Source organism: Labrus bergylta, chromosome 9 (assembly GCF_963930695.1).
Source record: "Labrus bergylta chromosome 9, fLabBer1.1, whole genome shotgun sequence".
In the NCBI taxonomy this organism is placed as follows: domain Eukaryota; kingdom Metazoa; phylum Chordata; class Actinopteri; order Labriformes; family Labridae; genus Labrus; species Labrus bergylta.
Genome location: NC_089203.1, coordinates 5,116,267 through 5,134,875, shown reverse-complemented (window position 1 = coordinate 5,134,875; position 18,609 = coordinate 5,116,267). Strand labels below are relative to the sequence as shown.

At 43.8% G+C, this 18,609-nt stretch overlaps 1 protein-coding gene across 3 annotated transcripts in view; it reads right to left on the bottom strand.

The window, feature by feature from the left end:
• The window catches only part of tenm1 (teneurin transmembrane protein 1), a 168,557-nt gene that overhangs the window by 142,109 nt on the left and 7,839 nt on the right, over positions 1 to 18,609 (bottom strand). For all 3 annotated transcript variants that reach the window (XM_065958726.1, XM_020629724.2, XM_065958727.1), the window contains exons 2-3: positions 12,360 to 12,631; positions 8,580 to 8,912 (exon numbers count right to left, since the gene is read on the bottom strand). In XM_065958726.1, coding sequence (XP_065814798.1) covers positions 8,580 to 8,912; positions 12,360 to 12,576 — 550 coding nt within the window. In that variant the 5' untranslated portion in view covers positions 12,577 to 12,631. The remainder of the gene's footprint in view (positions 1 to 8,579; positions 8,913 to 12,359; positions 12,632 to 18,609) is intronic.

The following is an 18,609-nucleotide window of genomic DNA, read 5'->3' as shown; positions in this document are numbered from 1 at the left end:
AAGCTGCTGGTGACAAAGGTTGCAATCCATTCCCTATAAATCATAGCGACATTTCTCCAGTGAGAAGGAGAGGAAGTCTATGCTTGGACAAAGTGACTGACCGAGACAGGCACGTCTTACATTGTTTTTTTGTTTTTTTTTCCATTTTCCGTTCCCTCTATCAAGTTCTTCTATGCTAGCTGTTTCTTCACGCATGTGTACCTGCACATGTAGGACATGTGCGTGCGTAGGTTTGTATCCCACCAGCAGCCCTCATACTGGTCAGCAGATTGTTGGGCGAGACCCAGTGGACCATTAGCTGTCTGTAGCTGCCAGGGCTGAGAGCTGATAATGACAGGTGGTGTACAAACCCTGGAGGTCTGACAGGCTCAGGGCATCGTGCCATGTAACAACAGCCTTTACTACTGGCACCATGGCTGTGATGGCAGCCCTTAACACTGGCACTGTTGCGGTCGTGGCAGAAGTATCCCTGGCAGTATCACGACGGCTGCGTCAGAGGAGCAGCTATTACTACATGCAGTTACACTAAAATGGCAGCGATTGTTAGTGGTGGGGAAACAACTACGCTGCCATTACTATCACTCATCCTCCTGGTAAATGCATTCAAATCCCTACCCGGGCTCCAGATGACAATTCTGATTATCAGAATAACAATGAACCTGTAGCTTCGTTATTCAGACGAGCTTCTTCTCTGCAGAAGCCTGCTCAGCGACAGGTCCCATTCAGACACATCGAGGACGGTATTGTTTGGGACATAAAGGTCCTGATTTGCTTAGTTTTTCTTTTCCTTTGTCCATTCTTCAATAAGGCCTTTGAGCTGCCCATTCATTCACAGTGGAGGCTGTCTTTCCACTATATCTACACAGAGACATCCCAGGCAAACAAAAAACAAAATTGCATTTCTTTTTTTAATTTTGCTCTTTCCTCCATCACGGCCATTTCCTTGTCAATCCAGCTTTGATGCAGCTTTTCCTACCAACCCCTCAAAATTAAAAACCCCACTGACCTCTCACACACAAAAAAAAAAAACACAAAAAAGCAGGAGCATGTGTGGGCATCTGAGTGTGTGTGTGTGTGTGTGTGTGTGTGCCAATACAGTACAGGTACCTTTGTGTCCTCCGCCCCCTCTCAGCCTCTCTCCCCAATGCAGAACACTCTGATTTGCACTAATCTCTCGGTACACTCTCATGGCTATTGTTCCTTTCTGCTGGGAGCTTATTCATGTGCCACTCACCATGCCCTCCTCTCATTTTAATACTCCAACAGTGCCAGGAGCTGAAAACAGTTTTAAGCCTGCTTATTGGACTGTTTATTGAAAAAAAAAAAAAAAAAAAAGAAGAAGCTCGCCTCTTTTCCCTTCTGCTGTGTAGGTGATCGTGGAATTTCAAGGGACATGACCGCTTATTAAAATGGCAAGTAGAGGGCCGGACTCTGTGATGTTTCCACCACACAGTTTATGTATACAGACAGCCTGCAGGCAGCCGGTGGACAGTGTGAGATGAAAGCTACGGCTGATGTTCTGATTTGATGACTGTTGCCATGGCAGCAAGATGAGGATGAAGGAGGGGCGTAGGCATTCAGAGAGAGAGAGAGAGAGAGAGAGAGAGAGAGAGAGAGAGAGAATGAGACAAAACAGAAAAGTATCCCTCTCTTTCTCAAACGCACACACACACAGACACGCACATACAGACACAATTGCACATCCCTTACCCCCCATCAACTAGTAGTACAGTCCAGTAGGTCCTCCTTTGGATCAGTGAACTGTAAAGGCCCATCATTAGGACAACAGGGTGGGGTCCAACATTCTGACAGCTTGTCAGGAACAGAAGGCTGCATGGCTAACTATGTGATGAGACTGCTACTGAAGAGAGGAAAAACCAAACAACTGCACCCTTGCTGCAATGAGGCAACTTGCGGATTCATGGTAGCTCTTCAGCCTCTCCTGGATGGCTGGACGGGCGGTTCGATAAAAACGGTTTCTGGCTCCAGCGGATGTGTTTATAGCGTTTCCTCTGGCCAAGCGCGGCACCAGGGTTAAGTTGATCATCTCTCACTCTGGTAAAATAGCCAGGGGAGTCCGTGTACCACTAGATCAACTCTACAACTTAAAGACCCTAAACGTTACAGCTCAGATGATCGATATGGCACTGAGCAATGTTCTTTACGAGCTAATAGACAAATCCATTCCTGAAAAACCCCTTGGGCCTTGGGAAGGCAAGAAGGAAGTTAGAGTGTGCTGCTGCTTGCCTGGTGTTGCCACTTAGACCTTGGTTTGCACGCACACACTAACACACCAGGGAGCTTAGAAGAGACACTAGGATGCAGCCTGTGCGTCTGTGCATGTGCCTATGTGTGGACTCTTGGGCACATCTGTGGATGTCGCTATCTCGGAGGGTATTGTAGTTTCCTGATTCCACTGAGGTTATCACGGCTGCAAAGCTTCCAAAAGGAGATTTGTGTCCTCCAACATCAGAGGGAGAAAAGAAAACACACATAAAACCCATTCCATTCACATTGTTTAAATGCTCTTATCTTACACTTTTGGATAAGGGAGCTTACACGAAACATTTGTAATTCCCTCACTATCTAATTAAAAAGTTCACATTGCCTAATAAATGTCGGAATTGCATCATAAAGTAGAGAAATCCTGAAAATCTGACTCCCATCTGAAATCTCATACACCTGTTGCCGTTTCATCAGGTTCCGTCAGTTTCATCTAAATGGTATCCGAAACTTGGCTTCAACACTTATCAAATGACGGCTTACTAAAATGAAATTTAGTATAAAAGCTAAACCTTGCCAGGCTTTACTGAAGACGGCTCTCTAATATCCTGTGTAATGTCTTTACTCGCCAGTGAGCCTCTGTTCCTCTTGCTATCTTCCCCGTGCCCTCCCTTTGTCTTTTTTCTCTCGGCCGTGCGCTTGCTCATTAAACCGTAAGGTCAGTTTTTCACTCTCCTCTTCCACCCTTTGTCTCCACACCCTTGCTAACCTTCTGCAACACTTACTTGAACACAACTTGGCCAAACTTGACTACGAAACTTTGGCACATCATTAAAAAAATAATAATGGAGCATGTTTATAAAGGATATGAGGGCCCTCTCTGACATTGCACACTCCCCTGGGCCCTCCAAAGACCTAGTTTATAGCCGCCATGTAACATTTATGTTTAAGGTAACATTCATGCTTGCCTTCTTTCAAGGCAAGGTCAACAACATCACCATGTGAAAGATTTTAAAACGACTTTATTTGAAGGTCTAATGGCAGCAATTTATTTTGGGCCAATATGCCTCATTTATTGTTGGTAAGTATAGTCCTGGCAGGCATCGACTGTGCTCTTTCACAGCTTAACTTTCTCACTCTCATTCACGGCAGAGAATATTCATTTAGCTTACCCTTCAATTATTGGACAAGCACTTTATATGAGATGGAAATTAAGGAGGATAGATGTGAAAAACAGTCTTCTGGCCCCTTTCTCTAGCAATTATAGCACATTTTGAATTAGCAGTAAGTGTCTAGTACAGCTGGAAAACACTGCTGAAAACATTTACACATTCATTTACAAGATCCCTCCTTACGCATATTATGATTTTTCTTCTTCATTTTAAGCTGTTGTAAATTACTTATGTTTCCTGACCAGCAATCCGAATCCCCAATGTATCGCTGCAAGATGTAGACAATTTAATGAATCGAGAAGAAAATACTTGTAAATTGTTGTCAGTTTTAGCGCCGATGTTGGACAATTCCACTGTTGGAAAAAGCATGTTTCACACACGGAGGAAGGATTTAAGAGGTGGAGGAAGAATCCTCGCAGCAATGAGCAGTTCTCAAATTGAATTTGAGAGGCACAAGCTGACAAGTGTAAATAAATTCATGGCTGATGACAATTAACAAGGAAGGGTCTTGCAGTTCTGTTGAAATTACTTTGAGTGTTAGATCACATGATCCTAGGGTTTTAATATTCATTCAGCAACATCCTGCTTTGAAATATTCATCCAATATCAGTCAGTTGACAGTGAATATTAAAGCTAATGAAATGCTGAATGCTGATGCACATTTTGATTTATTTTGATTTGTCAAAACTTTTTTTTAATGCTACTTTATGTATAAAATGGTAAATCGACTTTAGCGTTTTTTCTAGTCTTCTGACTACTCAAAGCTCTTTTACACCGCAGGTCACACCTACACATTCACACACTGATGGTAGAGGCTGATATGTAGTGAGACCATCAGAAGTAACTAATCCCATTCATACACATTCATACACTGCCGACGAAGCAGCGGGAGTAATTCAGGGTTAAGTGTCTTGCCCAAGCACACATCAGACGTGGCTGCAGGAGCTGGGGATCGAGCCCTCGACCTCCCAGTTGAGAGATGACGACTCTACCAACTGAGCCACAGCCGCCCCGTCCTTGAGCATGTTTTGCTTGTTTGCAGCTGAAGCGCGCTGACATTGCCTGGTCAGAAACAACAGATGTGTGCTGACATGTCTCCATGCAGGAGGATTTCTTCACTAAAGAACCGTGTTTTCAGTACTACTGCTTTCATGAGGTTTGATTGCTAACTGGAAGACTTTAAATGTTTGAGGCAATTTGAAAACCCATTTTCCTCAAGCCATTATCTGCTGTGGCAGAAATGGAACACTCAGAACCTTTCTGTATTAATTTAGCGCCGTGATCAGACACTTGTCAACTTTTTAAGAAATAATAGACGTCTTACGGCCAATCAGAATCAAGTGCTTACTCAGGCCATGGCAATTACACAGTTATTTGCATTTTAGAAGAAAACGTTATCTATCATAATGAGTGATAGAGCCTTTCATTGGACTACTGTTTGCGTTTGCCTGAGAACGCTTTCTGCTCAGAGGACGATGTATGTCAATCCCAAAAGAGGAAAAAAAAGACAGACAAAAGCCTGGAGTAAATCTGCAACTGATTAAACTAATGAAAAGTGCTCAATTAATTAGCATCTCATTGTAAGACAGTGTTGTAACCCAGATAATAAAGCTAATGTAGTTTTTTTTCAATTATTCCACACTGCAGAAGACTGACACCAAATCTATCCGTTTCCCCTCGAATCAGCCCCGCTCTTCTCTTTCTTTCAGCATTTATTTCAACTATCAATTTAGCAATCCAATTAATGTCATTGCAAATTATAAATCTGGTATATATAATAGGAATGATTCAGCATTTTCAGAAAATACTTTTACTTACTTTTTGAGTGTTTAAAAATGTGTCTCACATGCCTGTGCCTGTGAGAGCAATGAGGCAGTTAGCCTAGCTTAGCATAAAGTCTTGTTGTTTCTATTGCCTGAGTATATGTGCCTGTGTGTTTCTAAATGTTTTTTTATATTGTTTTTACCTGGCTGCAAACCAAACGTCCCCTCAGGGACAAATAAAGCTGAGATTGAAAAACACTGGAAGAGAGAGAGAGAAAAAAAAGGAGTACCAGCACCTCTAAATCTCTATATGTCTTAATGTGAGCAACACATTTTCTGTCTTGTTTTTCAGTTTTAATTTAGGAAAAACTTGATCGATTTTTGCAAAGACCCTAATTTAATCTGATCCAATATCCTTTGGATGAACTGGAACGGCAGGCACTCTGTGGGGTGTCTGTGTGTTCAATAAGTGGTAAGAGGAAGCAGGGAGTCAGCCTGGGTTAGCATAGAGACTGAAAGAAGGGAACAGTATAGTTCTCACTCTGTAGATAAAAATACAGCTGCCTTTAAAGAGTGAAATGTGTACAATACATATTGAATAAGCTCCATAAAGAAGTGGTTAAGAACAGCTTGATTGATTTGCACTAGTACCTGAATTTGACCTGATCTAACATCTTTGCAATGAACTTGAACACACAGGTATTGTTGCCAATCATGTGTGTCCATCACCAGTCAAGTCAAAACCTGCCCACATCAGTGTATTTGTGCATACAGTTTGTTAAAAAAAAAGTTTATCTAAATACTTTTGGCTATAGACTTTATATGCATGTGTGTGTGTGTGTGTGTGTGTGTGTGTGTGTGTGTGTGTGTGTGTGTGTGTGTGTGTGTGTATGCGTGCAGGTGTGTCAGCAGTAAACTCTAGTTGAACTATACTTTGTCTTTTTACTGCCAATCTTCTCGCTTTCTGACAGTGCTCTGTCGTCAATTCAGGAGGTTGATGTTTTCCCGAGATTGTCAGCAGGTCTGATTCGTGCTCAAGAATGCCTACAGCCTTCCTCAAGGGAGGTGTCACAGTCGGACATGATCCTCCACCCTCCTCTTTCACAGAGACACACAGACCCCGCAACCAGCAACCTCATCGCAAACACTCACACATAAAAGAGAATAAAGATAGACATCTGTACAAACTTTGCTTCACACACAAACTGAATCTCTTTCAGCTTTACTCTATCTTAATCTCTCGCTCTTTTCCTCCGTTTTTTTTTTTTTTTTTTTTTTTCCCCACAGCCCTGTCCTCACATATAGACACACAAACACACGCACACAAAATGACTAAATTGACTTGTCAGCTTCAATCAGACCAGGAACAAAAGGATTCCTGCCAGTTTGAAGCTGACATCATTAATGGGTTTGGGAGCGGGCACGCTCTGAAGACAAAGGGAGTGCAAGGTCGGGCCGACTTAAAATGCACTTTCATTTTGGCAGGGACGTTAGCTTTTTGATTTCAGCCCCTTTACGCCAACATCTTTTTTTTGTGAGTGGCTCTAACTTTCATTATCACTGGGAACAGAGGGGGTGTATGAGACTTTGTTGTGCTGATGGAGAGGAATGTGACATCCATAATGCATTTCCTATTAGGGGATGCCACGCATGGACACACCTGGCCACGTGTCAGAGAGAGAGAGGGATGGACAGGAAGAGGATGAGAATAAACGGGCGCTTGGAAGTGGGAGAGAGGGATAAATAGTCGCAGTAGAAAACACAGCGAGCGGGGAGAAGCTCGAAATGAAGGAGGACCGTGCACTTTGGAGAGATTGAGTCAAGGGTTGGAGAGCCTTAGAACATAATGTACAGCTCTTCATGAGACACATGAAATCCACACATGAACCAGCTTTCCTGGTGCATTGTAGCAGCAAAGCTTTGAACATTTAAATCCTCTCCACTCACTTCTGTGACTTCATCCATCCTCATTTGCCTGTGTTTCCTGTGCTCCGTGCCCATCTGCCTCCCCTGTTGCAGCTTTCATTCTGACCCTGGATAAAGATGAAGTCCCTCATCTCAAATGGTAATAACTTTGGTCCATATGCACACAGCCATCACAAATTGATTACTGTGTAATGCTGCGGGCGCCCAGCGTCTCTCTCCCTCTCTTTCACTTTCTCTCCCTCAATCTCTCTCCTCTTCCATCTCATGATTTTGCGAAAAGGCCGACTTTTCATGTCCAATCAGTCTGTCAGTAAAAACCACCCCTGGGTGCATCCAAAACATAAACAAGCACATTCTGAAGGATCTCTGCCATGATCTTTCTCAGGTTCTTTCCCTTTTCCACCATCTTTGACTAGCACTCACTTGAAACTAGCTTCTCCTTCACCTGTTTTACCCTCAACCACTCATTCCCTTTTATTCTCATTCTAATTATACCATTACATTACCATTTCTATTCTCTCATTTGCATATTCTGCTCTCCTTGTCTCTTATTCTTCTCCTCTCAGAATTCTCTTTTCTCCCCACCTCTTTCTCTCTCTCTCTTTTCTGTCACCCTTCCTCTTCTCAGCCACTGAATATGTTTTCCCTTTTTTTTTTTTTTTTTACCGCACATAAACAGACAGTGCCCTTGGGGATGGGTTGGAGAGCTCTGTCTTTGTTTGTGTGCACCTCTAACTAACTCTCCATCTGTGGGGAGCCAAGCCAAAGCCCTGCACTGCAAGACAGATAGCTGGCACTATCCCAGACTCTTCTCTAGCTGGCCCCATATCTTCACCCCCACCTCTCAACTTCTTCTTCCTCCCAGGCTGTAGTTTCTCCCACAGAGGCAGTTGTCAGCCACCCTCAGGCAGCCAGTCAGATACTGTAGTCGTCAGACCCCTACTATTCCTTTTCCTTCAAAGCTTTGAACCAAAATCTTCCTTAGCTTCCAATGGATATTCAATCCTTTACAAGCCATATGCTGAGGATGTTCGTCACTGGACTTTTCTCAGGTTCATATCTCCATCCAACCTCAGGTTCACCTCTGATACAAGCTCACTTTAGAGGCTAAATAACCAATAGCACCTTCCATGTATTTAGTCACATCAAAGAGCGTTCAAAGGGAGAGGAACGTCAGCATTAGCATGAGCTCCAACTGAGAAGTTCAATCGCATAATCTGCCCAAGGCTGTAACTCAAAACTTAAAAAGGCTTGTAATATTATATTTTGTTTTTCTTTGACTTGCCCAGTGAAAACTTTATTGTCTTAATAAAATGAGACTGTATGCATGTAAGTGCCTGACTTCAGCACACGCTGTGTGCTTCTTACATGATACATCATTTGAATCATCAAATGCACCATAGTATCTAAGCTGAATTTGTATCTCCCCTGGGCATTTAGCAACAAAGTGATGAAAAATCTGCTTTTACAGACAGAAGAAAAGTATTAAACTCACCATTGTCAGGCTCAGACTTCCTGTCATGTTCAGTGTCAGTAAGAGAGAGGGCCGAGTTGGCGCGGCTTGTGAGACAAGAGCTCTGTTCGGACTTCAGGCCGCGCATCCACATGTGCTGCATGCCGTGAGCAGGAGAGGGGTCCACCTCTGGCTCGGTGTCCACGTCGGAGCCCACGCCCAGGGAGTAAGCACGGCTGTGGATGTGAGCGGCCGGTCCAGTGCACAATGCCTCCTCCTCCTCCTCCTGACGCTGCTGCTGCTGCTGCTGCTGCTGCTGTTGGTGGATGTGGTAGTCTGGGCTCCTCAGCTGTCCACTCTTACAGAAGTCTAAATCTAAGGGTAGTGAGAGACATGCAGAATTAGATCATGCAGAAAGCACTGCAAAGTCTCTAAAGCCAGCATGTGTTTATTTGCTTCAGCAGTTAAGCAGACCAGGTGTTTGTCAGGGACGTGAAATTACAAGCCAAACACTGAACATCACCCAAATTATGTCAAAAGACAGGCTGTTATTTGAGCAAGCATTTATTAAGTTCTGCAGCAGAAATCCAAATCAAAATGCCACCCCAGATTGTTCTTAACCATTTGCAGTGAAGCTATATCCTGTTGGAGCTACCTGATGTGTGTTATCGAGCTGGAGATGTATTGAACTGCTGCTCAAACAGAGCACTGATCTCATCTATATTCTCCTTGGTGGGGTGAAGAGATCAGATAAAGATCAAACCTTATTAATATTGACTCAGACTGAGGGAAAAATTGAGCCTCATATGCTTTCAGATATTAGAACGCCCTCCAATCCAGAGCATCACCCTGTTATCTGAGAACATCAGATATACTGTGTTAGTCCTCTGGTTACACTTCAATTCAATTCCATTCAATTGAGCTCTACTCTTTTTTTCCCCCTGCAGAGGCAGTTGAGTAAATTTTCTTCCTTGCCACCTGAGCTTTCTGTTTAAAATGTACAAGTGGAAGTGATGGAATTTAAAAAAACCAAGGCCTAAATTGAAATCCATACAGATGCTATTGTAGCTCTGCACTGTATAGACTCCACCGAGAGCCTAGAAGAAAGAAAGACTTCTTCACTTCCTCACTTAGTGCCGTTAATATGTGTGTTGGGTCAGGTCCTCTGAACACAAACCGCAGTGTTTCAATAAAAGCCACAGTCCTGTTGACCACTCCATTGACCAGCATTGTGTCCTGCTGTGCCTGTTTGATGGGGTCGAGACCAACTGTGGTTCACACTCTGTTCTGCTGGAATTAAAGCGCTGCAAGATTGGTCACCACTACACACCACTGTTTAGCTCAAATTGGCTGCAAGAGGGCAATTCAGGAGCAAATAGGCTATTTCCCCGAAGCACAAACATGGATTGAGTGTAAACTGAAAAGCCGTCTTTGTTGTATAACACATGTATAATACAGGAAGACGTTTCTGAGGTGATTAGAGCGCGAGAGACTTTATTTTAAAATAACTTGCCATTTCCTCCCATTAGAGTCGGCTGCTCATGAGTCAGTTCAAGACAAAATTGAACATTAACAGTTTTAACAATATTTTTACTCTGTGTTAGAAGTGTGAAAAATCACACTTACTGTCAAACCAGCCGAGTTCCTAATTTCACTGTTTTGCACTCCTGAACGGAATGAAAGTGAAATACATGTAATTTCTGTTTTCCTAACTGGATGAGGAGGGTCTGGGGGTCAACAGGACTTGGTTATCATCAGAAAATGGAGTTGATAGGCAGAATATTTTTAAGTTAATCAAATTCTTGCAGGAGATCAGGGGCAGGTTGGTTGCTAATAAAAAAATGGGATGAATTAGTTTGTCTCTGAAATTTGTTAAAACCTCAGATTATTACACACTGAATTCCATTTACAATTTCAATCCTTTTTTTTCTTCTAAAAACACAACAACCATAAATGACCCCAAAAATAAATGTTGCTTTATTTTTTAATAAACATTGAGAAATAAAATCATGCGTGTATGTGCGTGTTGAGAGGGTGGTCTATAATGCACACAGATATTACAACGATATATTTTTGGTTGTTGTTGGACAATAATTATTTCAGGGAAGCATGATAATCTATAGAATATTTAGGTTGTATTTGCTAAATTGATATAAATGTAATTCAAATGGTTCAAAAAAATCTGCTTAATTATGTCCTCAGAACATCAGAAGCCAAATCTATGACCCCTTTTCTTATCCAAATGTTTTGATTGAAGTTATTTAATGAAATAGATTTTTTTATTCATCCATTAGGTGGTAAAAGGTCCACACAGACTCAAATCATCTGACTCATGTGAAAATGAACACATTTAAAGTGTTACTCTTTTCTGATTTTCTAAACAAAATGTGTCAAGGCTTGAATTAATTTGAGTTAATTAATAGACAAACAGAAAGTCATGACTACAGTCGGCTGGCTGATTAGCTGAAAATGATCCTGGATGATCTGTTTTTCTATCCAGTAATAATAGCTTTCTAATTTAAAGAGACCTTTAGAAGACAGGGGCAGTAAATAATTAAAGGAGGTGACGTGGGATGAAATAGACAGAGGAGCTTGTAACATCAGGAACAGCTGGGGAAGAGAAGTAAAGGAAGGGAGGAGAAGAGGGCAAGATGCCGGAAAATATGAAGAATATGGGAGGGGAATTAGAGGAGAAACAAATTGGCTGATCTTTGTCAGGAACGCCGTAATCCATTAAAAACATCACTGGAGGCTACGTCCCCCCTTAACAGTTGGTTACTTAGGTAGGGTATACTATATATAACTCTGTAGCCCAAAGATGAACAGATGTGCTTCTCAGAACCGGCTGCCATTGACATTTCAAAGGCTGCTTTGGGGGGTCTTTTGCACCTTACCATATGACACTGATGGCAGGCGGTGTTGTTTGTTGTGGAGAAAGAAAGGATGATTAACTGCAAAAAAAAAGAAAGAAGTGCTCTTTGACACCACATTGTCGAGGACAACATGGTTATTGCTAATAGCCGTCCATCGGCACCTGCATTGAGAATATATATTTTTTTAAATCCATGGAGGGTGGCATTCAAACCATGAAATCCCTGAAGCCGTCAGCTTGTCAGGACTTGTAGCTGTTGTGAATGGCTAATGTTGCTTGTTAGCATGGTGGGCATGGTCTTGCAGAGAAGCAGGAGGTTGGGGTAGTGGAAAGAGTGTCTATTGATCACTATGAACCCTGCACAGCGGCGCGCTCCTGATGAGGTACCGCTTCTCTCTTAACACCACACATGACCTGCATAAAGGCCATCCATCACAGCACGCACTGGCCCATTTCTCCTCCTGTCACCAGCAGGGAAGAATTTTTTCGGTGTGTATGTGTCAACGTGCTTCTGTATGTGTGCCTATGTCGGCTAACGTCTGTATCTGTGAGTGTGTGTGTGTAATGAAGGGTGGTTTTCCACCCCAGGTGAGGCCAGAGAGGTTTGGGGTTGACCTAGTTTAGCTGTGGGAGAGAAATATCACCTCTGTGGAGAAGAGGTAATTGGCTGCCTCTGACTGTCCTTCTGGCTCATTGTGGACTGTAATAGGTAATTCACATAGGCCCTTTTAAAGACCTCAGTGTGTGTGTGTGTGTGTGTGTGTGTGTGTGTGTGTGTGTGTGTGTGTGTGTGTGTGTGTGTGTGTGTGTGTGTGTGTGTGTGTGTGTGTGTGTGTGTGTGTGTGTCTTTTTGAACCAGTATATACTTGTGTGCCTATAAAGCATCTCTGCATCACTGGGTATATATCCAGGTAAATAAGTTCAGTCTTTGCATGCCCTGAGCGTGCTACCTGGCTGGGGTTGGCTGTAGTTGCTCTGTCTCTCCCTGTGTGATCCAAGGGTGAGGCGTAGCTCATGCGTGTAGTCAGGGAGGGTTTCGCGGGAGGTGTAAGAGCGGTGGTGGGCGCGGCCGTCCTCGCTCTCGTCAGACGAGCTGGTGTAGGACATCTCCATTTCATGGCGCCCCTTAGACAATGGCTGGTAGGGTTTACTGTCCATCTCCTCCATGGCTTCTAGCGCTCCGCTTAGTCACTCAGCACAGCCACGGCACAGAGCACAGAGTCTAGGGGTGAGAAAAGGATGGAGGGGAGGGGAGGAGAGGAGAGGACAGCAGGGAGGAAGAGGGATGGGCCAGTGGAGGAAAATGAAAGGAAACAGGGGGTTGAAAAGACGGAGTGGGGGAGAAAAATAGCACAAGAAGTGTGTTATTGAACACAGTGGAACAATATTGCAACATCTGCTCATTCCAATTACAGCAGACATTCATAAACAGTATTTGGCTCCTTTCATATTTCACACCAAAGGTTAGTTCCAAATCAATACACTCAGAAGGGACCGCGATGGTGGCCATTATGTCCGGATGTGTTTGAAGAGAAATTGGCTGAACACAAGCGCAGCTTTCTATTCTGTCAGTCGTTGTTTGTGTTTTCTTAAGCTACTGTATTGTGGCTTTATCTCTCTGTAACAGACAAACATTGACAAGTCCCAGATAAATCAACAAATTTGTAACTTAGTCCTCCCCCCCACCACTCTCTGCCTGTCTGTCACTCTCATTAAACACAGTGACTCACCCGATTCTTAAGTAATGATGAAACACCATTAGAAACCAGTCTTTACAGTGTCAGTGCCCTTCCAAACAGAGGAATGATAAATCAGCTCTTTCAGCTCCATTCAACTCAGACTCTCTTGTTCGTCTCTCAGCCACATCAAAATCTCCTTCTGATAACGTCCGGCACAATATGCCTATACGGCCTTAACCGATGATTGATTGGGACAACGATTATAGCGTAGAAGAAGTGATTAGAAAATACTTCATTCATATTAGTTCTCTTTCACCGTGCCCTGCCCGAGGCCTTTCCAGCATATTTCCTGCAGATATAAAGCTTCTAAATGGAGCTTGAGAGGGTCATTGCTCATAGAGACAAAGTGCTATGGTATTGACCTCTTCAGGGAGTCCTGTAGTCCATATATCAAAGCCATTAGAGCGTGCCTGCTCAATACCTCAGAGATCTGCAGCACCGGGTGATCACCACTATTCTGATACAAGTTTACAGCTGACCTTTCTACCACTGCAGTAATGCTTTTATTCCACCTGAAAGACTCCAAACCCCTGGCCTCACACTCACCCTCCTTATTCCCCACAAGCATGCACACGCACGGACCAGTTTTTCGAGCACACACGCCCCCACACGGCGACCACCCGCTGACCCCTGACAGCAAACAGTCAAAAAATGGGCCAAGTCGCTGGCACACTCATCCCACACACACCCTGACCCCCTGCAGACATTACCGTATAGCACAGATGATCTGTAAAAGTGCCTCTCTTTGCCTCTGCTTCCATCGTTTTCCTCAAGTTTTAGTATCGGACATTACATTGCCTTTGAAATGTATTTTGCATGCAATTATCTAAGTATTACTGTAGTGTGTTGTATGCTCCTTCACATACACTCACATGCGGTTCCCTGCAATCACGATGCCTTTCATTTTGATTGGCAGTAGTTATTGCTGGGAATCAAAGCCCACTATTATCTCTGCTGCCCTGTCAGAGTGGGATTGACTGGTGTCACCTTCTCTCTGGTGCGGCAAGGAGCGAGTATACATTACCCTGTGAGCTCTGAGCACGCTGGAGGCACTGACTGCTGTCTGTCTCCACAGAGGCTCTCAGTCCTGTTTCATGTCTGTCACACGTTTACACACGAGAATGAAAGCCATGCAATCCCGCATGTGAGAGCACCATCTTGTTCCCATCGTCTTGTGATTGCACGAACCCAGACGGCGAGTGATCATTTTTTCTTGGTACATGTAGTTCTGCTTGTAAAATCAGCGTGTAAAATATGAACTAAAGTCTGGTTGAAACACACCTCTCTGCTTGTTAACCCCCGTCTCCCTTTCATCCTTCTTTTCAGCATCCCCTCTGTCTTGTACCAGTCCACCTCTGCCCTCCCTCCTCCTTCCCTCACATCCTTTGCTCTCTCCCCCTCACGCTTTCCACCCTCCACCCCGTCCTCCGAGGCAGCTGCATTTAGAGAAGTAAGCCTGCTAGTGGGGGTTACACTCGCTAATTCTAGCCCACAGTGGGGCGCCCATTAGGGGGTTTGATTCTTGGTTTTGATGTCAAAACCTGAAGGTTGTTTCTTAGAGCCAAGCTCACATCAAACAAGACACATGGGCGTTCTGTAGGACAAGTCAGCATGTGCCATCTGAGCGCTGCACTAGCCTAGATTTACGGTTGAGGAATAGCCACCTTGGCGCACAGCGGGTGCAGTGGGGCTTGCTATGGGTTGATTTAAACACAAAAAGGCCACAGGGTTTGAGATTTTTTGAAAAATTAACACCATGCTCGAGTTCATATTTAATACAAGAATATTTGAAACGTTAACTACAAGATATTTATCATCCCTCCTTGGTTTGTGTAGTGCAGGTGGGACAACATATAGCACTGAGGGATCGTTTAGTAAAGAAAACTAAGTGCTTTACTTATTGCATCACCGTACTGCCAGTGACTATGAACGGATCTTAATCATCTCCATGCAAAACCCAGGTATTAAAAAATTCATAGACTGCGATGATTAATGTTTTATCTACCTATACTGCATGAGCTTCAGCACAGCGCTGTATGTAATGCTTACTTATTGAAATGCTGTTGACACAAAATGGAGCTCAATTAAGCGTTAAAGTAACAGTGAACAATTTTGAGGTGCATCTACTGTGAGTTTGTTTTGCGCTACAAATGGATTAACAGTGAGTTAAACAGAGACAATGTATGTGTATGTTATTGTTTGATTTTATTTCTAATTTAATCTAATCTATAATTCATCAGTGTGTAATGAACTCTTCACCGCTCGGTTTAAAATTAATACAAAGTGACACTGAACACTGAGTGAAACACATGCATCGCATTACATTCCTGCCTCCCCCCCCCCCACCCCAACCCTTTCACACAAACACACGGGAGTGATAATCCACAGTTACACAGCTGCAATAATATCAAATGGGACTCCTCCCCCTACTTGATCCCTTCCTATCCATCCATTCATTCAACCAGTTGCAACCAAAGGCCAGTGTGTTGTTTTTTTTGCAAATCTGCTTAGAGAAGTGATAGATTCACAGTCGCTTTAAAAAACAGGATTTATGCTCCAAGTCATCTCCAGAGGGGCGGGTCCCTAAGATGTCCAACAACAACAACAATAGCACAAACAGCACAGCGGAGATCGTCATGCGTAAAGGCAAGGACCATGAGGGCAAGTCAAAAGCGATTTACTCTCTCCGGTCTCAAATGAATGTGCTGAAATCACAACGAACGGGAGGAGAAGAGCATGAGAGATGGGAGAAAAAGAGAAAAGGCAGAGCGAGGACTAGAGAGCCAGGCAGCGGCACAGAAATTGAGTTTCACGTCGGTAAATAAACAAGGAAGACGGGGAGAGCAGAGCGCCGTCCAACAATATTAGTTCCTCAGCTTATTGATACAGTATAGTTCCAGGATTACTAATACATTTCCACCATGCAGAGCAGGTCTTATTTTCATAACAGCCTGGAGACCCCCAGTGAGTAGGAAGCTACTATCTTTGTTAGCTCTGGCCTTTACACATTTTCCAAGAAGCTTGTTTGCAGAGAGGCAAGCCAATCCCGCTCACTAAACAGGCCTCGCAGGCCGCGGGAATGAAGATGAGAAACCGTGAGGAATATATGCATAAAAAAACTGTCACCGCGGATGCGTCTAAGTGAAGTCTTGACAATTCCGTTGTTGGTTTGCAGGTTTTCATTTTGTCTACCATAATGATGGCTTAATCATCAGAAGGAGTCGAGGCGCAGTCTGCATGCTGCAAATGCAGATCCAGGCTACAGGTCCTGCGGGAGTAAACAGTGAGCTGTCAGAGAGAGAGAGATGCCTCTCCTGGAGTGAGGGTGTGTGTGTGTGTGTGTGTGTTTGTGAAAGTGTGTCTGAAAAGATGTGGGGGTATAGAGCTTAAAAAAATCTATCTGTTCTATTCGTTAGCACCGCCATGGCTCCTCAGGCATATGACAGGGACATCTCAGACAAGAAGCCCTGAAGGACCCACAGGACCCTGTTATACCTAAACCACCCGAAACACAACAAAACACAGCACCGCCCAGTGGGAGCCCTCAACTCCTAGCGAGAGGAGAGAGAGAGAGAGAGAGAGAGAGAGAGAGAGAGAGAGAGAGAGAGAGAGAGAGAGAGAGAAGGGGATGAATGGAGAATAGGGATAAGAGAGAGATAGATAGATAATGAGAGATGGAGAGATTTCACAGTTAAAATGGGGGGAATTGAAGGATAGAGAGATTGCAGCGTGAGACATGGACTGATAGAGGGTTTTAATTAGTGGATAAGGGCGAGCTATCTGTGGGCGGCGGCGGCGGCAGCACTCTCGTCACGTAGTTGTGCTTTCATAGCTGACCAAGCCTGAAATCTCTTGCTGCTAATGCCGGGTTTACCAGCAGAACGCATACAGCCTTGTATACCCACACAAACACACACACACACACACACACACACACACACACACACACACACACACACACACACACACACACACACACACACACACACACACACACTCAAACACACAAGCCGCGACCTGCCCATACATTCTGTTGCCCTGAGAAGATTCAAAGATAAAAACCTCACTGACAATCAGTGACAGCAGACCAACTCTGTGCCCCCTGCACCCACACACACTTATAGCGTTTCACACTTAGCAACAAACAACGCACTTGAACGCCCACACGCCATAGAATCAACAGACTTTACTTGCCTTTTCAGTAAAGACTTGGAACTCTTTTCTCGTTGTTGTTTTTGTGTTTGCAGTGTCGTCTTTACCATTCAGCCTACCATTGCACTGCCTACCTCCATTCTACCTCACACCCAAGGACAATGCTTATGTACAAATCAAGTCATATAGGCCATCAAGTCTGAGCGTGTGCCCACTGATGTGAGAATAAAAGCCTGGCTGACCAAGCAGCAGATCACAGCCGCATGTGTGTGTGTGTGTGTGTGTGTGTGTGTGTGTGTGTGTGTGTGTGTGTGTGTGTCTTCTTGTGTCCGAGAGCGGATAGGTTCATGTCACAAGCTGTCAGGAAACCGAGACACCATCTTGGACCGTTTGACTATTTATATTGGACATGGGTCAAATCCGGCATCACCATCGCATGCATGAGCAGTGTGGAGAAATCCATAAGGTCCTACACTATTCATGCCGTCTGAATTTGGCCTGGAGTGAGGGAGCAGCAAAGCTTTAACTTTTCAAAGGCCGTTTTTATATCTCTGCTACAGCTAAAACTTTTCTTCTTTCTTTTTAAATCTTGACTGCAGCATAGGTAGAGATTTTTTTCTCACCACTGCTTGCTGTTGAGACTACCGCTTTCTTTCATGATATCCACATCTTCTCCTTCTCTCTGATCTTAAGCCCTCTGCTCATTCCCCACCAGACCAAGGGGCACAACAACAAAAAACACACAAAAAAAGAGAACAGGAATATGCAACAGCACACTTGCCCCATGTGCTTTCACATGCACAACACCAAATTAGCTTTCCAAGGATGCACCCAGGCATCTGACCACAAATACACAGACACACGCACGGAGCAAGAGACACCACCTAAAACCACTTAATCAATATTCTTGACAAGGCAAAGCCTTATTCAACACATTTGATATTCCTCCTCTCTCGCAAGATAAATTCATGTCACTGTCCTCCTAGCAGGACTAAAAGGCTGTTCACACTGACTCGCTTTGCAAATAAAGCTTTACATCAAGACTGACAACCTCCTAAGCTCTCTGCATCAGCCACTGCTTGGTAAAAAGCCTCTTTCAATAATGCATTTGACCGCTAAAACCTCCAACACCCAAAGCAAAGCAAAGTGGGAGCATTACAGATGCAGAATTAATTGATAAATCAATAGCATTGATTCCAGAAATTGGATTTGGTGATTAACTATTTAGACAGTATTTCTTGTGTATATCCTTTATGAAGTTGTTGATTACAGAGAAATGAGTGAGGAGCATTAGCTGAACAAGATTTAC